This window comes from Perca flavescens, chromosome 18 (assembly GCF_004354835.1).
Source record: "Perca flavescens isolate YP-PL-M2 chromosome 18, PFLA_1.0, whole genome shotgun sequence".
Taxonomy (NCBI): Eukaryota; Metazoa; Chordata; class Actinopteri; order Perciformes; family Percidae; genus Perca; species Perca flavescens.
Genome location: NC_041348.1, coordinates 19,808,236 through 19,830,434, shown reverse-complemented (window position 1 = coordinate 19,830,434; position 22,199 = coordinate 19,808,236). Strand labels below are relative to the sequence as shown.

Genomic DNA, 22,199 nt, shown 5'->3' with positions numbered 1-22,199 from the left:
ACTCTGTCATGTCACATGTATATAAAGCATAGTACTGTTTTAATTAATTGCACTTACTATAAAAACAATATGTATTCAAATATAGGCACCATGACCAAACATAACATGCTGGTTCTGGAAAATACACAAAATCCTAAATATTGCAAACACTTCAGGTACATTGTAGTTGGTTCAGAGGGCCAGTCCAAAAACATTGACGATACAGTACATGGACTTGTTCTCCCATCTCACGGCACAGCTTCCTGTTGGGTGTAATAATACACAATAAATGTAGTATCTGCGTTCAAATATTTAAAGTCAGTGATAAAATATTACCAGTTTCTGAAAGCCACTCAAAAGCGCACACTGATAGTTGCTGACAGAAGAGAAAACATTCTATTAAATGAACAACATTACTACTGTATTTTACCATCACTTGAGTTGTCCCAGAAGCATGTGCTGGCTGTTTGCAGACCTGCTCCATTTTTCTGCATGATGATACACGTTACTGTGGGAAAACACACTATCTTTTAATACCAACTTCATAGCCTATATGAACCCTGAAGATATTATTGTTGTACTGCAGCAGCGCATGTACCAATATATTTGAAAGGCTTTCCCAGCTTGCTGAGTTGACTGAGGCACTGCTCCACTACACTGGTGCTCCACTGGTTAACTCTGCTGTGCTGGTAGGCATTTCCTCCTATGGCTGCTTCTACTGACTACAGAGACAATTTAAACAAAGTGGTATTAAACATAAACTGATCAACACACGTCATTCATTTAATAGCCTTACAATTATACTGCAATACAGGTAGCATATATTACAAAACAATGGCTTTGTAATCCGCATCATATAATACAACTTAACTAGCTAGCAAAATATGACATTAAATTGCTCTAAATAAGCGTTAACCAATATTGTATAAAATTCTACAAGTACACGGACAGTGCCTAGCAACCGTCACAGTGTCCTTAGCAACCAACAAGTCACCAAACATAAAGTTGCAAGCTAGCGGTAGCAATGAGCTGATAAAATCTAAACTTTGTGGATAAACCGAGAGGCATCATATCTTTTTGCTTACCTCTTTTATGATTTTGCTCACTTCTTCAACGACAAACGCAGTCTGGTGAGATACAAACAGTTCAGTTTAAGCTAGCCAGTCGACAACAAACATTAACGTTATAATACATCCATGGTCGACACGGCTGCTGGTCTTCTCGTTAACGTTAGCGAGCCAAACGATTATAAACCTTCAAAGGAATTCTTAGGTAGCTAATATCTGAGCGGTGTTTCTAGGTGACAAAAAAACAGCAATAACTAGTTTTCAAATATGAAACCTACCTCCTCTTCTGTCTGATACTCGTCCATTGCTACTGCCTCCGATGGGAAAGTTACCCTGGAATAAGACTTCCGGTCGTTTTTCTTCAGAATAAGTGAACCGACTCTTTTGTTCTTTGTTGTTGCAGAAACACGAACTAGGTTAAATAAGTGATCTTCGGCAATGTGAAGTCATACAGCAGCCTTTTGTAAAACAGAGAAAACGTGAAATGTATTTTTTTTTGGTTTACCTATGATTACCTATAATTTTTTCTTGATAAATTATATATATATATATATATATATATATATATATATATATATATATATATATATATATATATATATATATATATATATATATATATATATATATATATATTACTGGCCCTGAAAGAAATATAGGTGTGATTGAAAAGGACAAAAAAGCAGGAAAATATACGCTGCACCTACTACGAAGCTTCAGAAAATGGTTCTAACCAGCTAGCCACTGCCACTGGATGTTGTGCCATTAGCAGCAAAGCTAGACCAGGGGTCAACTACATTTTTCAAAGGGCCAGAATTTTTTTAAGCAGACACTCCAGGGGCCGGACTTTCAAATAAAGAAAATAAAATGATACCTAATAGCATCTTCTTGTTTGATATTTTCACTTTCTTACTAAATTAATGCTAAATTATTATTATTATTAAATTATGTATTAGTGTAAGCAAAATCCTAAAAACATGGAAAATCCATAATGATAAATAGGCTACTTAACTAGAAAATTATCTCAGATTAGTCCTGTATGCCTAATTTGAAATAAGACAATGTTGTTGCTAAATAATACAACCGGCAACATCATCAAGAATGAAGAACGCAGCATCATTCACGTGCATAAAGTATAGCCACATGTATTTGTTTTGGTCTTATAATATGTTTACCGCTCCAATGGAGAGGATGGCTCGTTTAGACAGCAGCTACGTTTACAAGAGTTTGTCCAAAGTTCAAGATTGTTTATCTTAATTTGCAACCAGTTAGACTACAAACTGACATCTTTCATTTTAGCTCGTTTGTAAAGTCGCTATTTGCAGAGAGCTGTGTTTGCACAGCGCGGTGGACAAGAGTGGACAGTGCAGACAGAGCTGAAAATATCGCTTTCTACGTGTTTCTGCCTGTACAACAGGTAGGTGGGTTATTGATAAGTATTGACTCTTTAATCATGGAGGTTTTATTGTAGGCTACCTACTTACAGTAACGAGTGTAGCATCGCTGTTCAGAATCCAATCTATCTTCCAAAATGCAACGCTTGTATCCAAATGAATTGGATTACCTGAGGTGAAAATGTGAAATGTTAGCATTCACACGCTTCGTGCCACTTAGTATGACGTTTGCTGATGCAGCAGACAAAGTGCCAGAGACGGTGGCTGCAACCACCCCGACATACGTTTTTACTGGCCCCGGGCCATCGGGCTATTGCTTATGTCGAGCCCACATGACTGGTAACGTTATGCTGGAAAATAGCGGCATCCCAGCCACATTGATTGCACTACTGTAGCCACTCTAAAAACATAGTATTTGAGTTGCCAGTAAATGTCTTGATAAAAAATCTCCTAAAAATATATTACCTAAAAACCGAAACAGGGAAGACACCGCCCCTGCTGGTCATTTACCGAAAACATCAAAGTGAGGCTTAGGTAATCGCTTGTTTTCGCCTTCTAGAGGACAATTTAAGGTATGTTAATGCTCTAAAAAAACTTACTTTTAGATAGCGTCCTTTAACATGATTCTCACAGTCGTCTCTGGCATTAAATGTAATGTTCAGGACAGGATAACATGATAGCGTTTGCTAGTCGAGTTAATATGTTAATATTATGACGCTAGCTAGCTAGCTTCACTCGGCTGGCTTATATGCTAACGCTAGCTAAAGTTGCATGGGACGACGTTAACAGAAGGTGTGAGATGTGTATTAGGAGTAGATATTTACACTAGTTCTGATAAAGTTAAGCGTTTATGCAAACTAACTAGCTAAATCAATTGCTATCTTAACCCCGAAGGAAGCGCCCACTTGTAAAGTGTCAGAAATGTCTCAGTGAACTTGGACCAGGTAACTACGCATTTACTCCTAACATTGCCCTCTACCTTATGCTATTGCTTAGCCTGGATGCCAGCCAAACTTAGCCCCACCCACAAAATTCGAGGTCGGGAAGTTCACATTCTAGTATGACCACGTCAGGCTAACTATTGCTACTAACTAACGCAAAATATGAACATAAGAAAACTTTCCTGTATTAACGTTAACGAGGTCCTCCTGAAGTAATGTTAGTGCGCGTTTTAATTGTGCAGTTTAGAAGTTCGCATTCATGTTGAAGTTCGCGTTAAAGGTCCAAATCAAAATCGGTTGTAATTTGCGTAGTTTGGCATTACATGTCTCATAATTTAAACTTGTTTTAAATCCAGAAACATTTAACTTATTAATGAATACCATTTGTCATCAGCTTCCAAATTGAGACTTCGATTACTGACAGTACAACTTTTATTTTGACAACAGAAAAACCGGAAGTTGAAACGGTTCTGTTGCTAGCTTGATACACTATGTCTGGTGTCCACATATCGATGGTTTCATTGTAACGTTACTAACATTGTGATATTTTGATGGATTTTACACATTTTATCAAATTCCCATGGGCTCTAAGTTGCCAATATTGAAATAGGTTCTTGAGTACAACGCATAGTGTATGACGTACATGAGTACTTTCCGTCACCAGAGGGAGACAAAGCTTAATGTATCTTTGTGAAAGGGATAACTTTAGCTCTCGAAGGTAGTAAACTTCTGTATTATGTTCATTTTCATCCACACACACGATCCCGTAATTAGACATATTTATACTAAATCTCAATTATATATTTAACCGAATAAACCAAAAAGTCTGGCTCCATTAAAGCTATAAAGAGGTATTTAACGTACTCTTTCGTAGTGATAGCTTATTGGGCAGTAGCACGTCACGTGATCAGAAATAGCTTTAACCCGCATTCACTAAAATAACGTTTTGTAACAGAAGTCTGCGATGCAATCATAGACTGTATATTATTAGAGTCTATGGATGCAATATGTATTTCTTTTAGGTCCAGCCGATTATTCATTGTTTGCAATTTGTTGGTATATTTTTGTAGTTGTTGACATTATCATGTTGATCCGTGAGTGAGAGTAACGGTGCTGCGAACTACTCCTTTACAGCCGATGCATTTACGGTATCGCTTCTCGGCCTTTTGGCTAAGATCAAGTGTAGTATCTGTTCTTATCAGTTTAATATCTGATACGTCCCCTATCCGGGGACCATATATTAAATTGATTTTTGAAACTGGGAGCTGGAATAGGAGCTTGCTCCGTCCTCTCCACGCATCGACCTGGTATTGCAGTATCTCCAGGAATGGTGCACCCCCTTTCAAATGTTTAAAATTAAAAGACAACGGTAATTGGTAAGCTGAGATAAAATTATCGTAAGCGTCGACGTTTTTCAGCAAAATGTTCCTCAACATTGTTTATTATTCGAGGTTAAGTTGTCGAGTTGTTTAAAGAGTTTAAACAGGCTTATAGAATACAAAGCTATGTTGCAGATCATCTCAACCATCTATGATAGTATTTTGCGTCAGAAAGGGCTTGGGAATAATGACGGTCAATAAACGGAACAAAAACATTTCGATATAATCCATTTATAGCCTGCTATATATATATATATATATATATATATATATATATATATATATATATATATATATATATATATATATATATATTGATATTTGATATATTATTGATATATATTTGATATATTATTATTATATATATTTGATATATTGATAAGTAGGCCTATGATTGTATCTTTCTTGTGAGTAATGCATAAAATGTGTGTAATCAATCCTTAAATAAATTAAATTAAATAATTGTATCATAATAATGGCAGGAGGGGCAATGTTAGTGTTCTAAAACTGGAAAATGGCATCTGTTTAACCGGGAAAAAGTGCAGTGAATGTGCTTGTGTAATTAGGAAAATGATGTAGAGGGGAGACTTTATTTGTTTTATCAGGAACACTCGCTGCTGGGTTAATAGAAATATTGTTCACGCTTAAAAAAAAGGTATTAACTGATAAAGATATCATGGCATTAGCTGCTATTCACACTATTTTTGTAAAAATGCTGATTATGCTGATTTGACACAGATCATGACAAGCTGGCTATGATCAATTATTATAGTCATTAAATCAACAAATAATATAATACACCTAGTTGAGCTTACCAAAATAGCTATACAGTTTCATTAAACAAATAAACAAATAGCCTACAGAGGGCTATCACTTAGCAATATATCATAAACTAATTGTTTGTAACGTTACTGCCTTTACGACTATCAAAGTTAACGTTAGTTAACTTACTCACACTCTGGCTAGCTAGCTAACGTTAACTTTGCTGTTCAATTCAAGACACAAGAATTGTTTTCAACAGTAGATCGTGCGGTCACCCACTTCAGTAGTTTGCGCAGTCGTGAAAAGCTAGAGTCCTAGAAATGTGGTCCTAGGATTGCATTCTTGAAAGTGCAGCCTCCAGTACTGCATCTTCATGCTAATTGCTTCGGACAAAATCAATGACGTAATTTGTCTAAAACGATACTGCCCTTTACCCAAAACTTCCAGGATTATTGATACACGCTCCGAAGCCTCAGCACACCACGTACCACGTAACATCACAAGTGATGAAACATGTATTTTATATTTTTTTTACTGGCATGAGTCCGTGCAGAATAGTAACTGCAGTGTCTATAGTCCTTGATTTGAGAATGCATATGACTGATAAAAAAGGACAAGGACATTTTAAAACATGCTGAGTTCACTGTCCTTTCCACGTGTAAAAAAAAACTAAAAACATCAATTTATTCTTAAATCCTCATACTGATTGGATTGAATCTGTTGTTAGGCATCATTGCCATAGTTCTGCTCATTCCCCAAAAGTTTTGTTTACTGTGGTTTCACAGCCTGAGAGCACTGTGTGTGTGTATATATATATACATATATATGTATATATATATATGCACTTTTTTTCAGTAATCTTAATTGTTTTTTGTTTGCTCTTATCCATACACAGAGAAGCTTACAGTGTTTATAGATATTCAATCCGTTGCCAATTTATTAAGCCTAGCTTAAACTAATGCAGTCTAGTACAACAGTCCTACAATAAATCCTTACTTTCTGAAGGTTATCATGTTCAGTTTTTTGTTGAATCTGAGGTGTTTATTCAACTGCATGATCATTTTGGAGGCTGCAGTTGGTGTTGCTGTTTAATTAGATTGCGTTTGTATTTGCAAAACATCCAGGGTTGTTCTCACTCCAGACCAATAGGTGGCAGTAGCAGTCCTGTTCGTAGCCTACCATAAGTAAACAAAGAAACTGGAAGGGGTTGTAATGTGAGAAACAAATGTGTGATTTGTGTGTTTTTATTCTTTCCCACGAATTTCAAATGTGGATCAAAGTACTTTTAATTGCAGTTTTATTTAGCTTTGTCTCATTTGAACATGCTGTTGGACTGTTACTCATTTGTGGGAGGTAAAATAGATATAACTGTTGAGCTTAGGTTGGCTTTTGATATGGAAATACAGCATTGCATGATGGGCAATATAGCCATTATATATCAAGTAAAATGTAAGTAATCTTTGTCAGCCTTAGAACAAAAGTGTTTCTTCTATATTAAACTCCTGTAGATTATCAGACCCTTTATAGATTCTGAATTTGGTCATTTTTGGATGGTCAGCTCCATCAGTCAGCATGGACTGTCAGTGAAAGACTCCCCTGCCCCCCGAGTTGTACAGCTCATACTTACCTGGCAGGGAAGATACCATGATCAACAAGGTGGTTCACCTAGGGTGAGGCTTAGCCATTGCACTCCTGGCATGAGCTGACCTCTGCGTGTTCCCTAAATGTGAGAATCTCAACTGTATAATTTATGCTAATAGGGACTGTGTTTGCGCTCTCCCCTGATAACATGTGAAATGAAAATACAAATTACTTTGGTCAGTGAGATTTCTGCTAAAGAGTGATGATTGTAGCTGGTCCCCAATGGACTTCTTATTTAGCAGGCTTTGTCTTTTTAAGTGTTAATTATATATTAACCGCTCTAGCTTTTCCAACATTTTAGACAGATAAAGTAGTAATAATAATGGTCCAAAATGATGTGAAATTGCATTTTCTTTATTGAAAAACATAACATTTTCTTGAGGGAGGACCCCTTAACCCCCCCAAATACATGCACCTAAATCTTTCACAAACCTAGGGAAAACAGTAACCCTCAGACATATTTAGATTAAGTTAATTCAGATTCAGTGAATCATACTGCTGGAAATGTGAAATCACAGTCACCACGGCTGTTGTTAATAGGACAGCCATGGACGTAAACTGTAAGCTAAGTCAGTGAAGAAGAGAAGAATCAAACAGTTCACTTTATTTTTCTGATGAAACATGTCTTGAACTAATCTGAAGGTTGACAATTTGCTGAAAAAAAAATCTGCGAGTGAATGCATTGTGTAGTACGAGATAACATTAGGAAAGTCCGTTCTAGCTCAAATGTTTAGTATAGGGTTGAATCATGTTGTCAGCTCTGTTCTACACTAGAGGCTACCAAGCTCTTTAGTTGTTGCTGTGTAGCCTAGTTTGTCGCCAGACCGTAAAAAAAACACATTATATTCTCCCACAGAAAACTTAGTTCGGATGTCTCAGTTGCATGTTTAACATTTGCAAAAGTTTCCGACATTTGTTCTCGGTCTTTTTATGCTGCAACTTTGTTTTGGTTTTAAGTTAGATCCATGTTTCTGATGATTTATATTGTCAAAACATTGCAAACCGTGTTTGTCTAAAGACAAACTCTTAAACTGCCCTAAGTCCAAGAAGCAAGACTTCTTTGAAACAGTTGAGTATCATTTCTGCGTGACGGTGAATGAGTTCTGGTCCATTAACTCGCCAACTCTCTCCTGGAGGGTCTGAACCACCTCTGCCAGGATGAAGAGGTGTGTGTCGTCAAGGTCCTTGAGGATGAACTTCTTTCCCAGGGCCATTTTTTCATCCAAGTAGAGGAGGAACTGTTTCATGGCAGGATCACTAGTCCAGTGAGCAGAGGGGATCAAGGGGAAACAATTTTAAGTTCTGCACAAATGTAAGGAATAACGTACTTAGATAGTTCATTTTATCATACGAGTTTTGCGTGTAACGGCATCTGTAGAAGCATATCATTTATCAGATTTACAGTTTTCCTTACCATTCAACAAGAACACCTTTGTGTACGTTGACCATGTTGACAGGTGCAGAGAAATCAGCGGTCAATCAAATGGAAATGCTCAAAACCTGCAGCACAATAAATGATGTGTTGACGTTACTTTCCTGACCGTAAACATGAGAAGCTAACGGAGCAATAGGAAAAGGGCAGGACAGTAAATTCCAGTCAAGAAACATAAGCCAAAAATCACAAAGTTGGCCAGTTTTTGGTCTCGGTCTATTTTTAATGAGACCGTTTTCTTAATATAACGTTACCTCAGAAAAAAACTAAAATAATGGCGGTGTTTAAGAACACATCTGCTAGCGTTAGCTTTTTTGACTCTGGTTAGCTTGTTAGCTCAAACGTTAGTTCAAAAGTACATTACCCCGTGGATATTCATATTCTGCGATTTTTAAATATTAAACAGAACACGTTACCATTAAAGTTTAGATACCTAGTACATTCAAAATGAGTTAAGAAGGATGGGAGACAGACTTTCACCAACCTGATAGCTTTCTGCGGCTGTTTCCTAAACAGTTTCAAAGCATTGTGGAATTGACGTGGGGTGACGTACGGTCTGCACCGAGGGACAATCTTCCGCCATCCAAACATGCGCATGTGCCATAACTAGTATCGTCAGAGACGGTTTAGAAAGAGGATCTATCATGAGTTATTTGTATTGTTCCCACTTGCTTGGAGAAAGCTTTGTGCTTTCATTTTAGTGCCATTTATCATCACATTATCACACCCTATTTATCAATGATGAAACAGGTTTATTTTGTGGTGGGTAATATGGATAAAATGTCTCACAATTATGTAATAATTACATATCTTTGTATCATTATATAACATTATAGAGTACATTTTCATGAGCATCCATTGTAAAGCTGTTGATAAATAAAATAACCAATTGGGAATGCCTGCTTTTGGTCAACCCAGTGCATTAAATAATTGGCAAACAAAGGCATCATCACATTGATGCAAAAATTATATAAAAATCCAATATTGCCATAAAGCAGTAATGCTAAATGATTTACATGTCCAACAACAGTCTAATACATACAGGGTGTAATAGTACACAATAAGTGTATTATTAATGTATTGCAAAGTGGCTTTGAGATGAAAATGATGCATCGCATAGACAAGTCCGACTCCAACTTCATACATTTATTCATTGTCAGCATTGCTAGTGGCAATTTGGACTAAAAACCCATGGATATTTAAAACCAATTGCTTGATTAGTCCCATACAAATAAATAAATCAAGCAACCTAAACTAATATTAACACAGGTCCATTTCAGGTAAAGTTCAGGAAGGAATATGTTTTGGCAGACAATATGACTGTGATACAGTAGTTAGAATAAAATACATACATTTAAAAAATAAAATTTTAAACCAATCTGGTCAAAAATACTTGAGTGGCAAAGACATGTCAGTGCATATGTAAGTAAATATTGTATGAGCAATATGTGTCATATGTTAAACTGGTAAATCAAAGATAAAATGGAAAAAGTGACAGAAAATTAAAATCTAGAAAAACAATTCAATTATTTGAAAGTCAGAGTAGTATGTTCTTTAAAAATGTGAATGATCTTAAAAAATCTGACTCACTAGAGAGAGACCAATCTAGGAGGATGGCTCATCACAATTTACAACTCTTCACAGAAATCCACCATTGAGTAAAATACAATTAATTTGCCTAATTATACTGTGATCAAATTAGTGGTGGTGTTTTTTGTGATCACATTTTTTTATTTTCTAAAAGGAGCAAGGACATATTTATGTTAATGTAAACAAGGAGAGGCAGTTATGTTTCCATTTGGTTTGGGGGGGGGAGGGGAATCAGTGCTCTCCCCCATTTCAAGTGTTTTATCAGTGTGTTTGTGTTCATATATTTCAGTCAGTGGCTAATATAGCTCTGCAGTGCTTCTAGAATGAACTGGAGGCTGCGCTTGTACAGAAATGAATCCTTCTTCTCCGGCTTGCAGATGTTAAGATGATCTACGTCTACCTCGATGAGCTCCCCGATGCCGAGATCTGAAACCAAACCAGAGCAGGCTCAAGGTAACAGCTAAAAGGACAATATTACTGTCATATCTATCTCAGATCTATGCTTTGCTAATGCATTCGTATTTGCTATACATCATACATGTGTCTTATTTCCAATGTGCATTAATGTTACATACTTGCGGACTGTGTTGGTACCACTAGTATCTTGATCATGGGACCAATGTTTGTCGGCAGCGTCTCTGCAAAGCTCAGCACCTTGATTTCCTTTTCTTTGGCCATGTTTAGGAAGTTCTCATTCAGGTTGCGCAGTGCTGGTGAGTCTTAAAAACACATGGACAACGTCTCACAATAGATATTGAACAATTTCTAACAGTCTTTGACCTCAGAATTAATTTTATTCACTTACCTTTACAAAGTTCTCTGACTTCTACAGAGGGAAAGAGGAGATATCTGACATTGACTGAGTACTCTGCCATAAAGGTGCCATGGTGTGGAACACTATAGAACATAATGCCCTTGGTGTTCTTTAACAGTCCATGCATATCTGGGTCCTCTGAGGCATCCAGCAGCATTTTCTTCACAAGCAATCCTGATGGAAAAATCAAACACAAGAGGATACAAACAGACAGTGAGCACAACTTTTGTGAGGTATGAAATAAGACTGAGCCATTTGTTTTTCATGTTGCGTTCAAGGGATTTGAGTACAACTCTAACATGCTTGTAGAAAGAAAGTTCCGACATAATACCTCCCATGCTGTGGGCTACCCAGACCACAGGCCTCTCTCCAACTCCTGCCAGCTTTAACTTCTTTAGCAGCTCTCGACTTCTGTAGGCCAAGGACTTCCTGAAGAGACCAAAGCAAAGAATGAATAAACAGTTAATTTATTGAGAGTATGTTGGAATTGTGCATAATGAATACTGCAACATTTGAGATAACAAAACATTTAACTTGACTAAGAATTGTAGCCTAATTAGCTTTAAATAGTCATGATGTTGGATGAGCTGTGCAAAATATGAAGGTTATTACTACTGGTAAGGAACCAAAGTCACTTGCACAATCCTATAATATTTTATACCGAATCACCAGTGGACACATGAAGAAATACCCAATTCATCACCTCTGATTCTCAGCGGGACATTTGGCCATCCAGTCACTGAGATGACTGTCATACTCCACCGATAGTACTCTCAGATTTGGACAATCAGCAGCCAACCATGACTGTCAATAAAAGAGGACACAATAACAGAGAAGAACAACAGTTAGAGATGATTAATATCCTCAACATTATTCAAACCTCACATTTTATTGAGCAAAAACTATTGAGTCTCCCCAACAGCCAGACAGACCAATCCATAGTTGTTCCAAAGATTTCATTTAATTGTACATATAGGGGAAAAGACACTTCATGGTGATCCGTAATACTCCACAGTAATTAGAGGAATTAGGTGGATTTATCACCTTTGGCCAGCACTCTGTGTAGTCGTCCCTGCTTTCTGCTTCCTTCTCTTCCTCTAACATATTGCGGTCCTTCTGCCTCCATGTCTTAAAAGCTGCCCCGAGAATCCCATGGATGAAGAGCACGTCTGCTTTGATTGGCTGGCTGGAAATGAACACATAGTCAAAGGTAAGTGTTGGTGTACATATGAAATGAAACTAATACTTTATAAAGAATAATGTAACAGCAGAATTAATCGTTTTCCTACTTGCAACGTGTTTGTGGGTGGAGGATATAGACACCGTCTTGGTATTTCTCTTTTACCGTCTCCCTATCCAGGTTGGCCAGAGCGCGGGCTGCATGAGATGCCTGCATGACATGAGGAGACTGCATCATCTCAGCCAGGACAGATACCCAGCCTGAAGGTGTTACATAGTTAATGAAGAAAGAAAGAAAAATATTGGATGTATTATAATCTGTTCTGCTTTGAATTAATACAATTTGGACAGAAAGTATTAAAAACAGAGAAAAAACAAACAACTGTGAACGAGTATGAATACTGTAAAGCACGTTTTGGTTGACTAACAGTTGATGGCTGTGTGGACAACATTAAAACTGTTGAGATTTGGATTACAAGTCTTTGTAATAGTGACTATGTAATCTGTAGATGAAATAACATTGTATCCACACATACATTACATCATTGTCATTAAACCCAGTCAAGATTACACATAACCAGAACCCTCTATGGAATATTGAGATGAGTTGCAGACTTACCAGACTGGGTTATGGCCTGGTGAACACCTTCATTGAGTGCCAAATTTCCTATGATACGAACAATGTTCCTCTGAATCTTCAGGGAGTCTCTACGAAGCTGATAAACCCTCTGGAGGAGCTGAAGACCCCCATTGGCAACTATTTGGTCACAGTGGCTCTGGACCTGCAGACAGGATGTGTTTCAGTAAGTTCAGAACATTTATTCACCTTAGCAATCAAAATCAACCACAGTCTCTGCAGGAGTTATTCCACTGAGATGGTTTTTCAGGTATTCACCAAATTAACTGTTGAGGTAAAAGTTGTTTCTGTTCAGAAAACTATGAAATTCAACTCAGTTCAGTGTGTAGTGGACACCGTTAAAGCACTGTTCTATAAATACTTGCATGCTGCCAAGAGGGCCTCCAACCATGAAGATCCACTGAATTAACTGAACTAAACAAAAGGTGGTTTGTGTTTTTATTGAGCTTGTTATTTTTTCAATGTTGGGGGAAGATGCACAATATGTGCTGTTAAATGCACGTCTGGGTTGTGTTTAACAGATAATTGGAGTTAGATCATGTTTAGATGCGCCATCATTACCTTTGAGTGCTGTACCAATGCCTGTAGGCAGAAAGATTCCACCTTCTCAGAGGGAACAGAGGTGAGGCTCTGGGCGTAAGGCAGCCCATTACCTCCGAAACACCACAGACCACCCTAAGACATAGGAAGGTGTATGCATTAGTAAGAGGATTTAAATATTTGAATTTTCAACCCTTTTTTTTCAAAAAGACAATGTAGAAGTGCATGTGTGAATCCATGTTTCTGTCTCAATTACCCGTTGTGCTGCCAAGGACTGAGTGCTCTCTCTGAGGGCCAGTGAGGTGAAGTACTGAACACATTTGTCCACCTCCGACTGAGGCAGAGATGCCAGCAGCTGCCTCAGTCCATCCTCTGCTGACAAACCCTGTGAAGAAGTCAACACACCTAGTTATCATCTTATATACCTGTGAGATTTAATTTAAAGCTAAGGTAAATGATCAATAGTGATGAATAGCTTGTGCAGAAAATATAAAAATGTATATCCCATTATGTTTAGTATAGAAACAAAGTCTGTGAATAAGTGTGCTTTGCAAGTAATAGAGATATTGAGGCATTCTACATAATAGACAGATCAACAGAGAAACTTACATCCTCAAGGTCAGGCAGTGCAGGTGAGCGCAAGAAGAATCTATGGTCTACCTGGGGAGTCCGGGCCAGGCCCACTGCTGTTCCTTGGTCTATAACCTGGGCTGCTGTCTGGTACTGGTAGTCTGAGTTATTGACAACAGGTATGAACTAATCACACTTTACTTGTTGTATATACTGTAAGCCTGAAGTAATGCGCAACAATTTCTATGTATTTTACCGTGCCAGTGGTGATTTTCTGCAAGTTCCTGAACAGCCTGTAGTCTGATAGCTTTGTTGGCTGACCGTGTCCTCTTTAGTAAGACCCATAATGCCACCTCATGTGGGTCTGCATCTACATGGCTGAAGTGCTCTAAGGACATACAAATAGAGAGCGTACGGACAGGCTAAACATTTCACAGAACAAAGTGGATACAGGGTACTACAAACATTCCTAAAAAAGGCACTGTGAAATTGCATTCCAACTGTATCTACCGTGACTAACTACTAGTATCTTTACAGCACCAATTTCAGATTATTACAACAGCCAGGAAGTTACAAACCTTGTGGTCTCAAACCTTGTGTCATCAACTTGGCAGCTATTTATTTTAAAAAAGTAAAAAGTTAATTTATTAGATGTCTTACATGTCTGTTCTATAATGTTAAAAAAGCTGTGTATTTACAATTAGAGTGATTAATACAGAGCTAATATAAGGTGGACAAAGTATTCATGTATAATACAGACAATTGCCAATATGCACATTGGCGCACAAACTATAAGGCATTCAAAACAGGATGTGCACGTACAAGGCAGGTGTTTCCTTTTGCCGTAATGTGCACACCCCACATAAAAATGAATGGGTGACTGTACTGTTTTCTGAGAATAAATATTTGTGCTTCTATTAGCAGCAACTTCTGCTTTCCAATCTTAGAAACATGAGGGCCAGTACTACGGTCATACACTGTGTACTTTTAGTGTGATTTTCAGGTGAACTGGTACAGTATAATGATAACCTTTGGTTTCTTACCGTCTAGTGTTTGCAGGAAAACCCTAGATGATATTTCCAGAAACCGCCTTGCTGCTTTATGAAGTTCCCTCCTTGCTTTGTGTGTGAGCCCTAGACACATAGTGTAAAATAAAAAATAAAAAGTCAACCAAGGTAACAGAAGCCATTTAGTAATGGTTGCTAGTAGGCATCTCAGTATATAGGTTGGTAGTTGATCATTTCCATTAAATAAGAGAAACTTGACCAGTGGAAGTGAGATCACTCAACAGACTGACCCGATTATTCAAGCAGGAAAGATAGTAGAGAGGGGAAGGAAGGAAAGACAGTTATGATAACAGACATCACTGGGCACCTGGACATGGCAAACTCAGTATGACTTTGTGCTCATACAAAAAAAAAGAAGGAAAAAAAAAGCCACTCAGCATATTCCTGATGTCACCCAGCTGGTCTGGGAAGTCCAAAAACAAAACATCTAAACTAAAACAAAATCTCAAAATGGTCTTTAATTCTTTTCAGTTTTGTAAGGTGATTAAAAAAGGGACACATGCTATTTTCCTAGTTTAGCAATAAAGTCTAGATGGATGACATCCAGTACCTGCAGTAAGATTTTCCTTTTCATCTGAGGGAGTGGCTGTCAGATAGATGTAAGACTTGTATTTCTCCTGAAGAATGGCACTAGTGTCAATGGTCACAGCCTTGTTCAAGGCCACCACTTCATATGTGATCAAAAGACAGCCTCTGTAGAAAGGGAATGGATAAGATGAGTCAGTCTAGATGATTTTTTTTTTAACCATTGAAGACAAGGATTAAAATCTTTATGCAAATATTGTAACAAACTTACCCCGAGACAACGGCACCAGTTACTTTAGCAACCTTCCCTAAATGTCAGCAGAAAAAGTAATCTATATTTAGATAAAATTGGATAACGTTAAGGGTGTTAAGCTGTAACTTTACTCACAGAAGCATTAAGGTTGAATCCATGTAATTAGATATCGGAGATTGCAGACAATAAGCAGCATACACGTAGGCCAGTTATGTCTAATAACTTACTTAAATCCTTCCACTGAAGCACTTTCCTGACTCCAGGCGGCCCAGCTGTGCTCAGTCTCCGACAGCGGATCAAACGTAGAGCTGCACCAGACATCCTCCGCCTGCATGTCACCCGGTATGTTTAGGAGACGTTAAATCAGTCCGCCACAGAGGAATAACAACTTATTTCAAGCACACTAGAAACTTACATATCATAGGGCCAGACGTGAGACCAATTATACTTTTGCCAAAACTAATTTAACGTAACGCACGTAGCTATATAAATAGCGGTCTATTAGTTAACGTTACGTTACCTGATGAAAAAAGACCCTGGTAATCCAGCTACCAGGCTCTAATTACCAAACAAGCAGCAGTATCAACATTAAAACAATGTGTGAACCATCTAACATTATAATAAACTAACTAATGTAAGAAATAAAACCATTCACAAGTCTTCTTACTACCTGCTTTTCACTTGGATTAAACTGCCACCTCAACGGTCAGTCATTCAGCTTGATGTTACACTAAAGCAAGCTGTGTGACACTCGTAACGCTAACATAAACTCTAAAGTTAAACTGTAACAACGGGTCAAGCTAAATTACCCGTTAGCTAACACTAACTAACTAAGATTAGCTTTTGGCTAACGTTTCACTTTCAGGGCTTTCCGCCAGCTTACTAACAGTTAACTACACAGCTATAGCCGATTAAGGTAACCATTTTCGTGCGGTTTCATTTTCATTAATGAACAGATATTACCTTATTTATAGAGGACTACCGTGATGTTCTTGACTGCAGCGCCCGGCCCCGGCCCCCGACCGGTGTTCATAAACACTTGTCTCACAAATAACACGTCATCAAACGCGAGCAGATTTTTTTTATAGTAACATAGTAACCAAGGTTTGTGGAACATTGTGCCAAATTTTATCTTTGAAAAACTTGGTAAAATCACATTCTTGCTTCAATGCCCATACTCCATTAACAGACTGCCAGTTAAATTGTCAAACTTCCATAAACAGGCTCTAACTTGTTGGTCTCTTCTATACAAACACAATTTCTCCCCTCATAAATGTTTTATCTGGAACAACATGAACATCATATATAGGAACAAGACACTCTTTATAGAAAACTGGTTTAAACATGATATTCTATTGGTATCCCAATTATTAAATAACTCAAATCACATTTTATCTTATGACGACTTCACCCATAAATTTAATTTCCATCCTCTAAGAAAAGAATTTGATATTGTAACCAGAGCTATACCCCATGGGATCATCACCCTGCTTAGAGATAAGACAGATCTGGATCAATTTAATATATCTATCTCCAGCAATATTTCAATAAATGGTCTATCTTTCCTAGACAGAAAAGTCAACAACAAAGTAATACAAAAACTTCTATGTGCAAAATCTATCTCTGCCTCCAGATACAAATGGGCCCCCTTATTTGAAAATATTAACTGGAATAGAGCATGGAGTAACCCACATAGGTTTTTAATTACAAACAAAGTAAAAGAAATATCATTTAAAATTCTTCACCTTTTTTACCCCTGTAACAAGATTATCTCTAAATTTATCCCTACCGTAGATGAAAAATGCAGCTTTTGCTTTATGGAAACAGAAACAATAGACCATTTATTCTATAGCTGTTCACATAGCTCTTCTCTGTGGAATGATATACAAGGTTTCATTAATGGACAACTTGGCTCAAACATACATTTATCTAATTTTGATATCTTGTTTTACTTTTCTGACTCCAACTCCTCTGTACAATATATAGTCAACTAAATAATTTTGCTTGGAAAATTCTTTATTCATAAATCGAAATTTATGAAAAATAAACCTCTTTTCAATGTCTTTAAACTTGACTTAAAAAATTATATAGATTGTATTTCTGGATTAGAGGGTAAATCAGCATCAAAATGTATGCAATGCTTATCTGATTTAACTTTATAATTAATTTAACTGATATTTAATGTATGATACTCTGGCTATGTACCTTTTTGTTATTTTTATTTATTAATTCTTTTTCTTTCTTATGTTTCTTATCTTTTATGAAAACATGCTCTGTAACGAAATGAGATGTGTTCGACAAATCCAATCTATTTGTTTTGACAAATTGTAACAGAAATATTTTGCATTAAAAAAAAAAAAAAAAAAAAAAAAAGTAACCAAGGGGGTAAGCTTCGCTTCAGAACTCGAGCCATCATGGCGCCATTTTGTTGCTAACTGGCCATCACCTCCTGTTAGCATTCCGCTGACCGCCATTTTCTTTTACGTCACTTGACTGCGAATAACTTTACATCTGAAGTGTTTAAAGACTCTATTTGTCCGTTGTTTAGTTCCAAAGAAACACGACAATGTATAAAAGGCTCCATTACCTTGTACCTCACGTTATGGCTCCGTAGCAGACGTTTTTGTAAAAATAAGCTAACGATTGTGTCATAACCAAGTGACTTACTGTCGCATAGTAGAGGAATTACCGTATAGTACAGGAGAAGCTCGCAGGCAGTTTCGACTTACATGAGATGTTTAGGTTTAATCACTAATGTTAACTAGCATGTTAGTGATCAATAATTAGCCTGTGCCCATGTTATCTCCTTACATACACCTACAGTCTCCGTATCTGTAAGATTGGGAATGATTGAGATTTCTCTTGGCACAGCTACCAGAAGACTTACAACTTTCAGACACGTTGCTCATGTCACATTCTCTCAGTTGGAGGCTGCGCAGTAAAGCTGGCCATCACCGGAAAAGTGCTTCTAATAGCCTTCACTGGTCTCCGTCCAGAGCAACGGGGTCTATTGGTCCATGATATACTGTCTATGATAGTAACCCATATCTATGATAGTAACCGAAAGATACTGAACGTATGCAGTAATAATATGTGTGTTGCGTTATTATTTAGATTTACTCAACATGCAATAACATATCTGTGAGGATTTGTTTTTGCTGTTAGGAGAGCGGGTCATCTTTTCGTCCTGTACCAAACTTTATTGTGGCGTAACATTTCCCCCATCAGGAAATATAGTCAGACTGGACATCAAAATAATCAGTCAATAAAAACACCTGCAGTCCATTACAACAATCATACAACAAATACAAACTATTGTAAAGATTATAATGTTCAGAGAAAGATGTTAATGCCAGATGCTAGTTTATGGTGTTTTTTTAATAAGGTAGTGCCTTTATTGTCCCCACAAATGGACAACATCACAATGTAATATTGTACATTGACACCACAATCTCAAAATATGATCAAAATGTTGTCTAGCACAGCCAACTAAAACTGAACTGGTTGACTTGGGTTGCAACATTTTACAGGTGTGCATGTTATTATGTTATTATATAGCCATATCTTGTGTTGCCTTGCCCAGCAAACACCCTACAGACCACAGTTGTTATGCTTTTGATTCTAGCTTTTATTGCATTCATTTATGAGCAAAGTTCAGTAAATTACACTCAAATATAAAATACAAAAACTTCTGACACCTAATGCCCAACTTTCTGTGTATCTTTCTTTCAAGCTCACTCATACTGTACTTGCAAACTCAGGCACACTAAATTACTTAGAGCACCACACCCCCACACATGCCACAGCTCTGTAAAAAAACATGTGTGAGACAGCAATTAAAACATCAAATGAGTTAAAGGCTGTCCCCACCAGGTTTTGCATAGAAACACAATTTATTAAATACAAGTTAACACACACACACACACACACACACACACACACACACATTTACCTTCCTTTGGGGTACACATACACAACCATGCTCTCTTTTGCCTAGTGATTATGATCAGCAGGGACAAAGGAGAAATGCCCAGTCATCAGTATGTATTTGTAGGTTTTTGCGTTGTCTAAACTAAACAAAGATTCATTGCAAGCATACGTTAGTGTCAATCACCACTAATTACAGACTGCTAATTTTCAAGACAAATCATTTATGTTCATAAGCAGCCTTGCCACATTGCTGAGCGTGTGAACAGACTGTTTTAAAATAGTTTTCCTCAATATTTATTAAAGGATGAAAGGCAAGTATGCTTATGTGAACACTAGATATATATTAACAAAACAAAAGCATACAAAACTGATGGTTGTAGGACACACAATTGACCTTGATGTCTTTGCTGGCTCCACTCTGCTCCACCTGGTCATATAAAGCAGTACAGATTTAGTCCAATATCATTTGTAAATCCATTTACAACTCTCTCTCATCTAGTTAGAGTCAGCCTGGTGCTCTGCTCAGGTGCAGGTTTCTTGATAAGCTCTAATAATGCTCTCATAAGCTGGAGGTGGGGTCTGTGTAGCATGGAAACCCCTCAGGCCATTGTTCCCCCAAAACGACTCCGGTCTGGGTGGGGTGGCAGCTGGCTGGGCTGTTTGAGCAGATCCAGTTGACGTGGTCAGAGTTGGTGTACGGGGCAGCGTTGTCTGGCTCCCCTCCTCTGCCTCCCTTGCGATTTGGCTGCACTGGAGGAGAGGGTGGAAGGTGGAAGCCCTGAAGCTGGATTTGTGCCCCAGTGGGTCGAGGTGATCTGGGGAGGAAGTCTGGCGGTGGAAGCTGAAAGCAGCACTGACCAAACTGTTGTTGCTGCGCCGGTCATAGCTGCTGTTGCGGTTAAAGCCTGGGCGGTTGCGGGAAGACGTGCGTGATTGGCGAGGAGGGCGGCGGGTGATGCTGGCAGAGCCTGCTCTGCGTCGGGACATCCAGGTCAAGATCACGTAAACCAAGGCCCCCAAGACCAGGCCCACCGCCATGGACACACAGAAAGCAATGATCAAAGGGACTGTGAAGAGAGAAACGTATCCAAAGGATATTTTATCATCTGTGCTTCAATGTATCTTTGATGGATCCTTAACAAACACCCTCCATATATTTGGTTTCTACTTTATTTTTTTTATTTTTTATCTCCTCTGCCCAATTCACTTATTTACTCTTCAGGTTCACTGTGAAGGACAATAGTTTAATGATAGTTATGTACAGTACATGCAGTACAATCTAAATGCACTTTAAAAGCAGTCTTTTTTATTATTCTCTCTGAGAATGGAAGGAATTTTAATTAGAATATATACGTTTATCAAGATAACAAAAAACATCTGTTTGTCACAAATGGAGGATTGCTAACAGTGTCCTGCAAGATGATGACCCTTTGACAAAATAATAAAAAGCTTTTCATGCATGTTTACCAGAGCAATTTCATTTCCACAAAAACAGGCACTGACTTTTTGCTCATTGCTTCTTTGCCTTGGAAGCAGTAGTAGTGCCCATATAAGCGTGCTTGAGAGAAGAAAGAGAATGCAGTGGCTAAGACAATTCATGTTGGCCTGCTGCCAGGTAAAACAACAATCAATTTCCTTTCAATACAGTTCAGCATTAAGAAGACTGAACCCACTTTGCTACTAGCCCATTTTTTCCAGTTTTTTTTCTCTAACTTTGGGGAAAGGAGACACTGGTCAAAAGTCATCTGGAAATCACATTTGGGAAAGCTGAGGAAAGAAACACTACGAAAACATTTCAGGAACTTATAGATTTGGAGTGAGACGCGAAAGATTTCTTTCTAATTTGTTAGATGAAATAATCTACAAAATGAATCAAGCCCACATATTGAATCTATCCCAGAGGTGATTAAAGCTTGAATTCCTGAGGGAACAGCAGTGCCAATCAGAGAGACCACATGAAAAAGACCAGCTAAAAGAGAAGGGAAGTTAAAAAAAAACAACTCACCAGCATCAAAAGATTGAAGTATTTCCAGAAAGAGATTTGTGTTGTTCTCTGCCATGACGTTTTGGAGAAGAAGAGAGACTGATACTCAATTCAGTCTGTCTTTTACTCTCTCTTCTTCTCCTTTCTTTTCTTCTTCTGTCAATTCTTCCCTGTCTCTCTTTTCTTCTGATGGGTTTTCCTGTCTTTCTGTCTCCCCTCTTTCCTGTTTCTCACTTTCTCCCCCTCTCGTCCCTTGCTCACTTTCTCTGTCAGTATGTCTGTCTCCCTCAGAGGGAGACTCAGCCCAGAGGCACACAGGACTGGCGGCTAACTCTGGCAGTCGTCTTGTTTATGGAAGCGGAAAACTACACTGTCGCGTTTCCTGCTTTCCTGCTTGAAATTAGCAACAGGAGTGGCTTATCTATCTGGGACAGAGATCCTGGAGGTGGGGAGACGGGGTGTTGCTATAATCACTTCCTCTCCCATCATTTCCTTCAGGTTGATTAATGTAAAAT

General features: G+C 37.9%; 4 protein-coding genes, 1 long non-coding RNA gene and 2 other non-coding genes across 11 annotated transcripts; 3 read left to right on the top strand and 4 right to left on the bottom strand.

Moving 5' to 3' along the window:
- Nucleotides 1–11: 11 nt before the first annotated feature.
- On the bottom strand, nucleotides 12–3,576 carry dynlt1b (dynein light chain Tctex-type 1b). Of its 2 annotated transcripts, none has more exons than XM_028605691.1 (6): nucleotides 3,040–3,576; nucleotides 1,325–1,504; nucleotides 1,065–1,106; nucleotides 578–701; nucleotides 410–487; nucleotides 12–242 (listed from the first exon to the last, which is right to left on the bottom strand). In XM_028605691.1, the coding sequence occupies exons 2-6, from the start codon at nucleotides 1,349–1,351 to the stop codon at nucleotides 172–174; spliced, it is 342 nt and encodes a 113-aa protein (XP_028461492.1). In that variant the 5' UTR covers nucleotides 1,352–1,504; nucleotides 3,040–3,576; the 3' UTR covers nucleotides 12–171. The 2 variants fall into 2 exon arrangements, with proteins under 2 accessions (XP_028461492.1, XP_028461493.1); XM_028605692.1 differs by lacking the exon at nucleotides 3,040–3,576 and adding an exon at nucleotides 2,531–2,547.
- Nucleotides 2,191–17,261, top strand: LOC114573474 (uncharacterized). 3 transcript variants are annotated; one of them, XR_003694902.1, is made up of 7 exons: nucleotides 2,191–2,463; nucleotides 10,563–10,638; nucleotides 10,870–10,898; nucleotides 11,018–11,232; nucleotides 12,136–12,209; nucleotides 12,360–12,445; nucleotides 12,880–17,261. It is a non-coding gene; the product is annotated as an uncharacterized LOC114573474 (long non-coding RNA). The 3 variants fall into 3 exon arrangements; XR_003694903.1 differs by lacking the exon at nucleotides 2,191–2,463 and adding an exon at nucleotides 2,710–3,012; XR_003694901.1 differs by lacking the exon at nucleotides 2,191–2,463 and having other exon boundaries at nucleotides 10,521–10,638.
- On the top strand, nucleotides 4,532–4,722 carry LOC114573794 (U2 spliceosomal RNA). The gene has a single exon (XR_003694972.1). It is a non-coding gene; the product is annotated as a U2 spliceosomal RNA (small nuclear RNA).
- On the top strand, nucleotides 7,142–7,305 carry LOC114573782 (U1 spliceosomal RNA). The gene has a single exon (XR_003694961.1). It is a non-coding gene; the product is annotated as a U1 spliceosomal RNA (small nuclear RNA).
- On the bottom strand, nucleotides 7,502–9,214 carry gtf2h5 (general transcription factor IIH, polypeptide 5). Of its 2 annotated transcripts, none has more exons than XM_028605693.1 (3): nucleotides 9,080–9,214; nucleotides 8,578–8,663; nucleotides 7,502–8,420 (listed from the first exon to the last, which is right to left on the bottom strand). In XM_028605693.1, exons 2-3 carry the CDS (start codon nucleotides 8,610–8,612, stop codon nucleotides 8,240–8,242), a joined length of 216 nt encoding a protein of 71 aa, XP_028461494.1. In that variant the 5' UTR covers nucleotides 8,613–8,663; nucleotides 9,080–9,214; the 3' UTR covers nucleotides 7,502–8,239. The 2 variants fall into 2 exon arrangements, with proteins under 2 accessions (XP_028461494.1, XP_028461495.1); XM_028605694.1 differs by lacking the exon at nucleotides 9,080–9,214 and adding an exon at nucleotides 9,012–9,075.
- serac1 (serine active site containing 1) lies at nucleotides 9,721–16,833 on the bottom strand. Its single transcript, XM_028605687.1, has 17 exons — nucleotides 16,734–16,833; nucleotides 15,998–16,098; nucleotides 15,789–15,825; nucleotides 15,543–15,685; nucleotides 14,969–15,058; nucleotides 14,182–14,313; nucleotides 13,965–14,086; nucleotides 13,612–13,740; nucleotides 13,377–13,490; nucleotides 12,798–12,960; nucleotides 12,289–12,439; nucleotides 12,044–12,185; nucleotides 11,703–11,803; nucleotides 11,331–11,428; nucleotides 10,991–11,173; nucleotides 10,761–10,904; nucleotides 9,721–10,611 (listed from the first exon to the last, which is right to left on the bottom strand). Exons 2-17 carry the CDS (start codon nucleotides 16,089–16,091, stop codon nucleotides 10,475–10,477), a joined length of 1,980 nt encoding a protein of 659 aa, XP_028461488.1. The 5' UTR covers nucleotides 16,092–16,098; nucleotides 16,734–16,833; the 3' UTR covers nucleotides 9,721–10,474.
- Nucleotides 17,262–18,955: 1,694 nt separating the features above from the next.
- Nucleotides 18,956–22,054, bottom strand: myct1a (myc target 1a). The gene is made up of 2 exons (XM_028605690.1): nucleotides 21,706–22,054; nucleotides 18,956–20,767 (listed from the first exon to the last, which is right to left on the bottom strand). The coding sequence occupies exons 1-2, from the start codon at nucleotides 21,758–21,760 to the stop codon at nucleotides 20,223–20,225; spliced, it is 600 nt and encodes a 199-aa protein (XP_028461491.1). The 5' UTR covers nucleotides 21,761–22,054; the 3' UTR covers nucleotides 18,956–20,222.
- Between the last annotated feature and the right edge of the window lie 145 nt (nucleotides 22,055–22,199).

Bases quoted from the DNA above. Each gene is read 5' to 3' on its own strand.
- myct1a (XM_028605690.1), bottom strand. From the start codon at position 21,760: ATGGCAGAGAACAACACAAATCTCTTTCTGGAAATACTTCAATCTTTT. The intron at 20,768-21,705 runs GTGAGTTGTTTT...CTCTCTTCACAG, and splicing joins ACTTCAATCTTTTGATGCTG to TCCCTTTGATCATTGCTTTC.
- gtf2h5 (XM_028605693.1), bottom strand. From the start codon at position 8,612: ATGGTCAACGTACACAAAGGTGTTCTTGTTGAATG. The intron at 8,421-8,577 runs GTAAGGAAAACT...TCACTGGACTAG, and splicing joins AAAGGTGTTCTTGTTGAATG to TGATCCTGCCATGAAACAGT.
- serac1 (XM_028605687.1), bottom strand. From the start codon at position 16,091: ATGTCTGGTGCAGCTCTACGTTTGATCCGCTGTCGGAGACTGAGCACA. The intron at 14,087-14,181 runs GTAAAATACATA...TCAATAACTCAG, and splicing joins AGAAAATCACCACTGGCACG to ACTACCAGTACCAGACAGCA. The intron at 11,804-12,043 runs GTGATAAATCCA...TTTTATTGACAG, and splicing joins ACACAGAGTGCTGGCCAAAG to TCATGGTTGGCTGCTGATTG.
- dynlt1b (XM_028605691.1), bottom strand. From the start codon at position 1,351: ATGGACGAGTATCAGACAGAAGAGGAG. The intron at 1,107-1,324 runs GTAGGTTTCATA...GTATCTCACCAG, and splicing joins AGTATCAGACAGAAGAGGAG to ACTGCGTTTGTCGTTGAAGA. The intron at 243-409 runs GTAAAATACAGT...TACACCCAACAG, and splicing joins CTGGGACAACTCAAGTGATG to GAAGCTGTGCCGTGAGATGG.